Source organism: Octopus sinensis, linkage group LG7, assembly GCF_006345805.1.
Source record: "Octopus sinensis linkage group LG7, ASM634580v1, whole genome shotgun sequence".
Classification (NCBI taxonomy): Eukaryota; Metazoa; Mollusca; class Cephalopoda; order Octopoda; family Octopodidae; genus Octopus; species Octopus sinensis.
This window is the reverse complement of record NC_043003.1, coordinates 4,648,214-4,660,713: the sequence shown is the minus strand read 5'-3', so window position 1 is coordinate 4,660,713 and position 12,500 is coordinate 4,648,214. Positions and strand designations below refer to the sequence as shown.

Here is a 12,500-nt window from a genome sequence, read left to right as displayed (position 1 = left end):
TTTTTAAAGAAACCTAGACACCCTTCTTATTGCCAACCATTTAACTCCAAATTACGATTGTTCATTACTGGTAGTCAAGTAGACTTCTTAGTTTCTAATCAAATATCTATATACACACACTCATTTATATGGAGATAGACACGCACACACACAGACACACACACACACACACACACACACACACACACACATACTCTTTACTCTTTTACTCTTTTACTTGTTTCAGTCATTTGGCTGCGGCCATGCTGGAGCACCGCCTTTAGTGGAGCAAAACGACCCCGGGACTTATTCTTTGTAAGCCCAGTACTTATTCTATCGGTCTCTTTTTCCGAACCGCTAAGTGACGGAGACGTAAACACACCAGCATCGGTTGTCAAGGAATGCTAGGGGGACAAACACAGACACACAAACACACACACACATATATATACATATATACGACAGGCTTCTTTTAGTTTCCGTCTACCAAATCCACTCACAAGGCATTGGTCGGCCCGGGGCTATAGCAGAAAACACTTGCCCAAGATGCCACGCAGTGGGACTGAACCCGGAACCATGTGGTTGGTTAGCAAGCTACTTACCACACAGCCACTCCTGCGCCTATATACGTACACATATATTATTTTTATTATATATATCATATTTATTATATTTATATATGTATACACACATAAGTACATGAATATATATATATATATATATATATATATATATATATATATATATTATATATATGTGTGTGTTGTGTGTGTGTGTGTGTGTGTTGTGTGTGTGGTGTGTGTGTGTGTGTGTGTATTTATATGTGGTGGGTGTATAGAGTGTTAGAAATGGTGTACAGATATTGAATATTGAAAAAAGAGGAGGACGTCAGAATTTTGGACAAATATTATTTTTATTTAGTCCTTATTATTACCGCTTTCTTTCGTTTTTCGAACTTGTTTGTACATTCAGAAGAAAATTTTATTTGACAAGTTCGAAAAACGCGAATAATAATAACTACATTAAAAAAAATTATTTTTCCAAAGTTCTGGCGACCTCATTTCTCAATATATATATATATATATATATATATATATATATATATATATATATATGTGTGTGTGTGTGTGTGTGTGTGTGTGTGTATACACAGCTTATACGTGTATCTATATGCATTGATATACATACGTAGACATTTGAATACGTTTATATGTGTGTGTGTGGTGCGCGCATACATGTTTAAGTATGTATGTATGTATGTACATACTATGGTGGATGTATGTAAATAGTATTATTCTATGTGTGGAAAGTGAGGCAGCGCAATGCTGTCGACTAGAAAGCTAAGAAGTTGTGTGAAAACAAAAGGCTATTAAAATGACACCGGTTTAATGTAGAGATCAACTTCCGGTCAGAGGGTTACAGCTGATATCAACTTCCTGTCAGTTAAGAAATGTCCCTTATTGTCGATGATTGGTTATTGGTCCATGCTGGAAGAAACTATTGTTTAACCTTTTAGCACACTGAGTAGCGGTAGCGGTGGTGATTGTGATGGTGGTAGTGGTGGTGGTGGCGGCAGCGGTGGAGCTGATGAGAGGAGGAGGAGGATTTGTTACTACTTAAAACGTTTTAACAATAATTTACAAATGTTTTGTGTTGGCGCATTCTTTCCTTTCGTTTGGAGTTTTGTTGATGGCATGTCTTCAATAAAAGACTCCCTACAAAGATTTTAAAAGCTAGGGAGAGTAAAATCTCTGGTGCCCTGCCCTGTTTTACTTGCTGAGCCGTTACAGCATAGGCTTCCCCTTATTCCCCTTGTGCTTATCTCGTAGGACTTCAGCACTTATTGAGTTCTTCTTTATAGCAACACAAGGGTGAATGTTTAGGACGATAACCGCCATTTCTAATGAGTCGAACCAACTTACTGGCTCATAAATTACGATTGTTCCTATATTTGATGCACGCATGCAATAAGAAAGCCTCTGTGTTTGTGTTTGTGTGTGTGTGTGTGTGTGTGTGGTGTGTGAATGTGTGTGTGTGTATGTGTGTGTGTGTGGTGTGTGTGTGTGTGTGTGCTTGGGAGTGCGCGCGCGTGTATCGACATATCATGACCGAACAAATGTTGATTAGTTTAACAAAAATATTGCCCGGTATATAATTCGAACCATGGAATCATTTTACTCTAAGATAGACTTAACCATGTTGTCTTTTACTGCTAGTGATAAAATCGTTGAAAAAATGTCGGTATTAGTGCTCCATTAAGGGTGGAACCAAAGTCTGATACGAAGAAATGAATCGACACAATACCGTTTTAGTGGCACCGATTCTACTCTTTTGTGGTTTACAGGTAGAAAAACAGACAACTGTTACACAGAAAACGAATTCGAAGGGGAAAAAAATACGACACTTTCTTCCAGGAAATATATTTTATGATATCTTTGGTATGAAGAAAACGTTTTGTTAATTTAGAAGGAATTCAGAATTTACCATAAATCTGTAAGAATAAAACGCGCCTTACGTGCGGTGTGTGAAATGGAAAAATTAAATTGCATCTAATCTCTGTTTTCAATCGTTGTGATAATCTAATAATGTAAATTGATTATGTAACATTAATAAAGGTTGAGGAACACATTCGAGAATATCAAATTGTGAACTCTTTCTATTCACGTGTGCTGCTGGAAATGATATCATAAATATTTCTTATACGTACTTATGCTATACAATCGTGCATATGAGGTCTCCTTCGCCATAAATTTTGGATCTTATTCTTATCAGCTGCCATGGCGGATAACAATAGTGTGCTTCATAATAAAAAAATGAAACGGTGGATTGTATCAGATTATTAATCCCAAGAATATAAGTACATATATGTGTGTGCGCGTAGACACATATGAGTATATATGTATGTATGTGCATGCATATACGCACATATACTCTCACATGCAAACGCGCTTTTATAAATATATATCAGAACTGTTTACATGAAGAGAACATTCGAGAGAAATATAGAACACAGTGAATGGTGTGAACACACATAGACCCGCACACACATGCACTCTCAGAGAGCACCACAGCACATAGGAAGGGCCTACTTTACTGACATTTTCGGACAGCTGCTCACCACATGATTAAATCTAAGGCATTGATTTATATATATTTTTCAAGTTTTGGCACAAGGCCATCAATTTCTACGGTGTGCAGACATTTTGAGAGTACACGTACTTTACTGATACTTATTTTGTGGAACCTGAAATGGAAAAGCAATGTCGACCTTGGTGGAATTTGAACTCAGAGCATGAAGACGAACGAAATACCTTTAAGAATACTAAAGATTCTGCCAGCAGCTTTGGTGATGTTTTTGCCTTTGTGCATGCATACATACATTTCCGGCCTTCCGTCCTTGACCTCTCAGGTGACTGTTTAGGCCCACTGCAGATCTGCACAATTTGAAGCATAGCTGATAGAAGAAACTTGTTACTTTCACTGGACTGATTGGATCACTCTGTGAGATATGGTCCCTGTGAACGGCCACGTGTGTCTTCCAGCACGAAACCAACTTGCAAGCCCTTTCACATACTCCCACATGTCGAATCGCCCTGTCTATGAGGAAGGACGTTGCATACATTTTATCTTTCATCGGACTTCAGATGGTTGACATACTCAGCCTTGGAAAGCATTTTATGGCAACATGCTTCACACCTCTAACATTCTATGTTCTCAGGCGGCGAGCTGACAGAAACGTTAACAAGCCGGACGAAGTGCTTAGAGATATTTCGCCCGTAGCTACGTTCTGAGTTCAAATTCTGCCGAGGTCGAGTTTTCCTTTCATCCTTTCGGGGTCGATAAATTAAGTACTATTTGTGCACGGGGACCGATCTAATCGACTGGGCCCCACCCTCAAAATTTCGGGCCTAGAGTAGAAAAGAACATTTTATGTTCTTGTTGAAGTTCTGAGGAAAGCGCCTCCAAAACCAGCAATTTAGGATTTTGTGTTCAATGCAACCCCCTTCAAAAGGAGGTTTGCAATCTTCCTGTAAACGCTCCCTCCATTTAGCTCTTAGCTCTTTCCAAAACTAGTTCTTTACATTGATCTGCAGTTCTTTTAGGTGACCTTTTATGCAGTCTACGTGCATTTTTCAAGTCCTTTTGCTGAGGACGCTTTCCAGTGCACAGTTCACTGTAGAACAGCTGCTTTGGTATCCTTTTATCTTCCATATGCACAACATGGCCTGCCCGACGCATCTAAGCAGATATAATTAAGGACTGGATGCTTGTGCATCCTACCTTTGCAAGGACTTCTGTGCCAGGTCTATTACTTAACCACTTGATGCTGAGTATGTGTCACAAAGAGTTTAGATGAAAGCGCTCAAGCAACTTGTGATGCCTACGCTGTCTTATCCTCGTTTCAGAAGAGTACAATAGAACCGTTAGTACGCAAGCTATGTAAAAGCTCAGCTTGGTCTTTGTTACACTGCAATTTGCTTCCCAAATGCTACAGATGCTTTCTGAATGCATAAATGCATTTGAAACAGCAATAAATTATAACAATGTATATAAAACATCACTGTAATCTATATATTGTTTCACAACTCTAATACAAAATTTGATGTGGTCTCTGGATCTGCGAATCTCAACAGCAAACCTTGAAATAAGCTTCTGTCTTAACATGTGCTCTGATCAATAAGTATCCGCACTGTTGCCATAATAACGAAGCTAAAGCACACAGAGTAAAGTCGCTTGGCACAGATTGACCTTGAACTCTATTGTCTAAGTGCATTAAGTTTTAGCGTTCTAGCTCACTTCCACTGTTTACAGCAATGCTTGGAAGGAAGGTGTGTAGCGTGTGATCGTTGCATTGACCATGACAGAGAAAGCTGAGCAGAGAATCTGTGTCAAATTTTGCCAAAAGCTTAGTGATACCCGCTCAGAGGCTTACACAAAGTTTTCAAAGGGTTTTCATCGTTCTCGACACAATCAAGGAGATCTTGTGCAATTGAAAACCGAGTGTCTTTTGGGTCAGCTGAAAGCAGTTTTGGTACAAACTTGGCAGACATGCGTCTCATACACAAATCGTCAGTGATAATGGACTGAACTGAACCGTAACTAATCTGCACATCCTCTCATAACTCACTGATTCGACGATTTACCCTCACAGGTTCACGCACATCTGCGATATTTCTCTCAGTTCTGCTAGTTGCGGGTCTCCCAGAACGTTGGTCAATATCGATATTTTTTTTGCTTTTTGTGGGTAAGGTGCTAACTTAGAAACGTACACATATGTGCGGCTCATACACTCCTCTCCATACACTTTCTACAATTTTTCGTAGGCCTCTGACCAGGTATCGCCATGACAACTTTCTCTGTCATGGTCAGTGCGACGATCACACGCTACACACGTTCCTTCCAAGCACTGCTGTAAACAGTGAAAGTGAGCTAGAACGCTACAACTTAATGCACATAGACAATAGACTTCAAAGTCAATCTGTGCCAAACGGCTTAACTCTGCGGGCTTTAGCTTTGTTACTATGGCAACAGTCCAGATACTTATTGATCAAGCATCGTAAATGTTATATGGTACAGCCCACGTTAAACTATGGCTAAAGGAAATTTGAACAGACAGCTTTGTTTTTGGTGGATATCTTTGATATGGATGTATAAACAGAGGGCTTAACACGCTGTATCGTGAGTTCAAATCTCACCGAATCCGACTTAGTTTTTGATACTTAAAGAACAGGGACATTTTTATAAAGAAATACCAGTAATATACTGGGTCGAACTGATCCTTTATAATGCTTTTACTTATCGAAACTTCTTGCCTTCTGCTAATGTGAGAAATTAATATATATTTTATGGGAAAATATATCGGCCGAGTGCAGACAGGGACGAAGTCCTGCTGTATTTAGTTATGTTTTCCCATGTTCTGAGTTCAGCTTCCAGCAGAATGGTCTGAGCTCTCATTTCGCCCCGATCTTTTTAGAATTGGGCGAATAAGAGACCTGTCAAATATTGGGTAGATTGTTCCAACTAAGCTCACCCCTCCGCAAAAAACCCTGTGTCTTAGAAACATACATGCATTTCTAGTTTATGAAAGGTGGTGATTAGAATGGTGGAAGAATGGTTAGCACCCCGAGGGAAAATGCTTATCAGCATTTCGTATCCTAATGTTCAGAGTTCAAACTCCGCCGAAGTCAACTTAACTTTCATCTCCTTCAGGGGTCTATGAAATAAGTACTAGTTGATCACTTGGTTCAGTGTAATCGACTTAGCCCCAACTCCTCCGAAATTGCTGGCTTTGTGCCAAAATTTGAAACCCATATATAGTTTATGAAGATGACAAAACAGTTCATTATTTCTTGGCTATTTTGCTTCTGATTAACAAATATATTTTCTTTCTCTGTACCAGAGTTGGACAATTCTATATATTCACGGAAAAAGTTTGTCAAAAACCGATATTCAAGGAGGAGGCGAAAGAAAAGATCTCCTTTCTTGGACACATCTGCATCGAAAATCTCAGAAGAAGAGTCAGAAGCCACAACACATTTTGTCAACAACCGCGGTGAGTAGATAACAAACACGTACATTACTTTTACGATTATTAAAGAAATAATGGTGAGCTGGTAGAATCTAGTGCGTCGGACAAAATGCTAAACCCCATTTCTTCAGGCTTTTCACATTCTACGTTCAAATTCTGCCGAGGTTAACTTTGCCTTGCATTCATTTGTGGTCGATGAAATAGAGCCCAGTTGAGCACAGGGGTCCTTGTACTCGACTATCCCTCAACCCTCAAGATTACTGGCGTTGTGCCAACAGTAGAAAGAATTATAATAATTATAGCGTCGAGCTAGCAGAATCGTTAGTGCTTCGGGAAAAAAATACTTGGCACCATTTTTTCCCGCTCTTTCAAATATCGCTGAAGTCAATCTTGCTTTTACCCTCTCGGTTTCATAAAATCAAATACCAGTCATGCACTGGGGTTAATATATTCGATTACTCCTCCCCTCAGAATTCCTGGTCTTCTGCCAAATTTAGAGAAAAGATGCCCACACCACTTCCCCAGACAATGTCGCTACTGACCATTCTTAGTCTTTGACTCTCTCTCTCTCTCTCTCTCCCCTTTCCTCTCTCTCTCTCTCTCTCTCTCTGTTTGTAAATACACATATGCATATGTATAGGTACATGCACATTCAATATGTGACCGCGTGTGTATCGTTGGCGATTTTCTTTCTCCTTCTTCCCTTCCTTGGATCTTTCCTTTTTCTATGTTTCTGATGAAGAGCTCCGCTCGAAACATTAAATCCTGCTTTCTTTCCTTTCCTGAGCGTCAAATAACATTGTACTTGTTCCACGTCCTCGCGTTGTGTTTTCATGTTTGCATTAGATAGATAGATAGATAGATAGATAGATACATACATACATACATACATACATACATACATACATACATACATACATACATACATACATACATACATACATACATACATACATACACGCACACAGATACATGTATATGTGTGTATGTATTTCGTGTAAAACTTCGAAGCGATGCACGTTAGCTTAACTTGAAACAGCCACCATTTTGGCGAGTAAACCTTACGCATGTCCAGAGAAACCTCAATATGGAAAGGCAATAGCTGAGTGCATCTTTAAAGAGCACAGCAACATCGACCAGGAGTACTTACCTTGAATTGAAGCCTGAAAAATTTCATCACCCTTATCGCGAGAATGAAATGGGTGTCTTTCTACTGTGTGTCTTCCCTTTTTTTCTCTCCCTCCCTCCCCCTCTCTTCTCTCCCTTCTTTCTGCTTACCCTTCTCTATTCTTTTTCCTTCCCTCTAGATTTTCCACCCCTTCTCATGTAGGCGACATAAGCAACCCTAAACATAGATCAACTGGGAATTCCGTCAATTTGCTCATATTCTGGTATTTTAACTGAGGGAGATTCTGTGAAAAAAATGTAATTCCCATTTTATCAATTGCGCAGGCGTGGCTGTGTGGTAAGAAGCTTGCTTCCCAACCACATGGTTCTGGGTTCAGTCCTACTGCGTGGCACGTTGGGCAGGTGTCTTCCACTATCGCCTGGCGCCAACCAAGTCCTTGTAAGTGGATTTGGTAGACGGAAGCTGAAAGCCCTTCCTATATGTGTGCGTTCGTGTGTGACTATGTATTAGTGTTTGTTCCCCACTGTCACTTGACACCTGGTGTGTGATTACGTTCCTATAACATAGCGGTTCGACAAACTGACGGATAAAATAGAACAAGTATCAGCCATTAAAGCAAAACGAACTGACGTCTATTCCTTCAACTATTCATTTTTCAAGGCGGTGCCCCAACATGGCCGTAGTCAAATGACTGAAACAAGTACAAGATAAAAGATGGAGGCATTCAAGATATCGTTCATTGAATGTAAAAACGAACGGGAAACTTACTCCTTTTCTCTTTCTCCCTTTTGTATTCCCAGCCTTTCTCCTGCCCCTTCATCTCTTTCCTTTTTTCTCAGTCGCTCCTTCTCCCTGCTGTCTTTCTCCTCTGCCTGCTGCTGTCCCGTGACCAGCGGCCAGTTCCCCTTTTCCTTACTTTCTTACACAGGTCCCATAGCTGATCAGTCGCAAAGTTTCTCTCTCTCCGTTCCCCATCGTTCAAGACAATTTCTAGACGTTACCTGCTATTCTCGTCTCCTTGGCCCCAATGCCGTATTTTATTCGACTGTTTGTCTTCGTCCACCGTCCTAAGTCACACTCTGCATTTTTTTTTTTTTTGCGGGCACCATCAATTGGGAAGAACTAAGTCTTATCGTTAAAGGTGCGAGACTGAACATTACCTATTGGTCGATAACTGATGAAGAATTACGGACCTTCTGTGTTTGTTTCCCGTTCGTTTTTACATTCAGCATACGTTATGTTGTTTGTTTATATATTTTTCCATTTATCATGTAATGGAACGCAGCACACCGAATTTGTATTTGAAAATAAGTTCTATATTTGCTTTGCGGAAACAACTGTTTTATCGAAAGCGTATTTTGTTGTTAAATGCTCGAAATGCGAGACTAGAAAAGCAGCCAACAACTGATGAAGGGTCGTTCTTTATGTTGTTTGTTTTGTTTTCCATTTGTCTTTCGTTGTTCGAAAGAATTGTTCATGTTCCATGTACTCGTGCTTCGTACGTTTTTGTTGTACATGTTTCGTGACGTCCTCTGCCCACATATGCATATATATATATAATTATATATATATATATATATATATATAATATATATATATATACATACACATACAGATGTAAGTATGTGCATATACGTATGAATATATGCATATATATATATATATAATATATATATATATTATATACACATGTATGTGTCTGTATACATACATACATATATATATTATATATATATATATATATATATATATATATATATATATATATATAACATACACATACAGATGTAAGTATGTGCATATACGTATGAATATATGCATATATATATATATATATATATATATATATATACACATGTATGTGTCTGTATACATACATACATATATATATTATATATATATATATATATATATATATATATATATATATATATATATATTATATATATATATATATATCTATATATATATATATATATATATAATTATATATATATATATATATATATATTTCTATCAGCCCCTTCACACTTAATTCGTTCTTCCCACTTTTCTTTCTTTCGTTCCCCCTCCCTCACATTTCCTGGCTTTCCCTTAATTCTCATCTTCCCTCCTCTTTCACTTCACTCTGTCCCCTTTCTTTTTTCTCGTCCCTCCCTAATTCTTCCATCCCACTTTCTCTACCTCTCTCACTTCTCTCTCCACGTGACCCGTATTCGGCCAAGCCTCTCCTTTCTTTCTTTCTTTGTTCTTTCGAACCACGATCATGTGATTACAATGAGAAATTCTTCATGGCACCGTCCTATGCCACACATATCCCAAACATTAATTTTGACCTTCCTTCTAAATACCTAATTTTTCTTTACAAAATATAAGGAGCGTTTTTACCTAGATTAAGATCTTGTGAAGAAAACACAATATTTATCATGCTCTACATGGTTCTAACCGTATTTGTAAAAATCAATACGGCAGTAATTTTACCAACACGCATTCTTGAAATATATGAGTTTTTCAAATTAAATTTGTCCGAGTTTCAAAAGCCTCGCTGTAAATACATTTCAGTTTAATTTTATTTTCAGTAACCTCTTCCATCCTTATTACTTTCTTTTATAATTCAGAAAAAAATTTAAATGAACTCCAGATTATACTTTTGAAAACAGATTAAAATAAGAGAAACGGTAACAAAATACAAAAGATAAAAACTTGAACAACATCATATAAACATAATCCAATGCTTGGCCAGAAATGAGATGTCTTCTCCCGAGTGAATATTCAACGTTTATTTACGTAATTTACTGAAAATTCAAGCTAACTTTATGGTTTGACCATCGTATTAGGTTAAATATTTCTTAGAAACACAACTCCAAGACAATTATGCATTAGTTTTATAATAATAACCAAAATATTTCTATGGAACACGACTCCAAGGCAATTTCGTTATAGTTTTACAATAATAAACCAAAGACGTTGAGTGTATCTTTCACAAAACCAAGTCTTTGAATGGTGTTGAATTTGTGTCTGAATTGGTGTCGTGGAAGAGGGCGCTGGCGGAATTTATTATCTTCCTGTTATTGTAAATTGTTACAACATTGAAACTTTTGTTGATTATAGAAAATGAACTCAGTGCTGGGTGTAGACTAGATTAAAGGGAGATGGTAGTCACACATTTCTGTGACTTTAACAATAACGAGGGTAACTGTAACACGGGGCTACCATCTCTCTTTAATCCATTCAATATGTGATCGCGTGTGTACCGTTGGCGATTGTTTTTCCTCCGTTTTCCCTTCCTTGGATCTTTCCTTTTCCTATGTTTCTGACGAAGAGCTCCGCTCGAAACGTTAAATCCTCCTTCTTTGTTTCCTTTCCTGGCTGTCCAATAACATTATACTTGTTTCACGTCCTCGCGTTATTGTGTTTTCTCTTTATATTTTCATGTTTGGATAAACTTTATATATATATACATACATATTATATATATACATCTCTCTCCCTCTACACACACATATATATAATATATATATATATAGATATATAGATATATGCATAAATAGATACAATGATGCAAATAAACGAATAAAGTCAGTTGGGTCCCGTATATAACATGTTTACATGTTAATAGAAAGAAAAAACTGAAAATTTTCAGACGAATATTCAAGTATAAATATACAGATATCTATATATTAAATGGGCAAACTTACACAGAATACAAAGGACACCGGAAATTACAGGAGGAACATTATGGTGTTACAAGTCCAACAGCTGTTTCTGGTGGTTTGGAGTTACTTCATAATGTTGGCAGATGTAGTTCACCAGAATATGCAAACAGTAATGGAAGGAAATATACTTTAGATAGATCTGGCCTCCGTCTTCAGGGGAGAGGGATAAAAATCATTCGAGCGCTACTAAATGTTTTCTATATTGAGAATCTCTGGATCTCATCTGTTGATTCTAAACACACACACATACACATATATAGTGAAACACGAAACATGATATATATATATTTATATATAGTAGTTAGTGTATTGCATATTGGACTGATGACCATATGTTTATCGGTTCGATTGCCTGCGAGACCGAGGAAAAAATTGTCTCTCTGAATAAGATGCTTCTTTTCACGTTGCTCTAGTGTACTCAGCTGAAAATAAGGACCACCCGATTGCTAGAGATGCCTCTCTTCCTCCATCTCTCACATATTTTCGATGTTTCACTGGAACAAATCTGGGACAGGAGGGGGGGCAGGTCAAATTTATTTCACCTGGCGACGATTGAGGCACCAAAAGTGAAAGCACTCTATTTGCTACCTGTTTGTGAGTGAGTATTAAGTTGTATGTATGTATGCATGCATGTATGTATGTATGTATGTGTGTGTGTGTATACATATACATATATGTGTATATGAGCATGTGGATGTTGTTGCACGCTCCGAGCAAATAAAGAAAGGCTTTACCATTATTTTATGTTTCAGTTTTTCTAGTCTTAGAATCTCCAGATAATGCAAGGGAGTGACGTAGAGGTATCCAAGAAGTTTATTATCTGGTCACACCTTCCTTTTGAGTCCTTAACTGTAAATTCTGTGAAATGCCTCGGAATGCGATTTGTCCTACAAATCTTGCTAAATAGTCTGGTGGATTTATTTCGGCAATAGATAGTGTGTGCCTGATTTGAAGCAGGAAGTACTAAAAGCGATTTTATTTTGGCAAGAGTAACTAATATTTTAATTATGCACATTAAAAACCTTTCGGTATATATGTGTTTTGAAACTGTTGCCTAACTGGAAATAAAAGGACTCGGCTATGTTCGTAACTAAATCTAAGTCGACTGGAGAACTGAAACAGTCATTTTCTTCTTCCTAACACACAT

At 37.8% G+C, this 12,500-nt stretch overlaps 1 protein-coding gene across 4 annotated transcripts in view; it reads left to right on the top strand.

The window, feature by feature from the left end:
* The window catches only part of LOC115213946, a 1,060,743-nt gene that overhangs the window by 897,688 nt on the left and 150,555 nt on the right, over positions 1–12,500 (top strand). For all 4 annotated transcript variants that reach the window (XM_036504470.1, XM_036504468.1, XM_036504469.1 and 1 more), the window contains one exon: positions 6,380–6,532. In XM_036504470.1, coding sequence (XP_036360363.1) covers positions 6,380–6,532 — 153 coding nt within the window. The remainder of the gene's footprint in view (positions 1–6,379; positions 6,533–12,500) is intronic.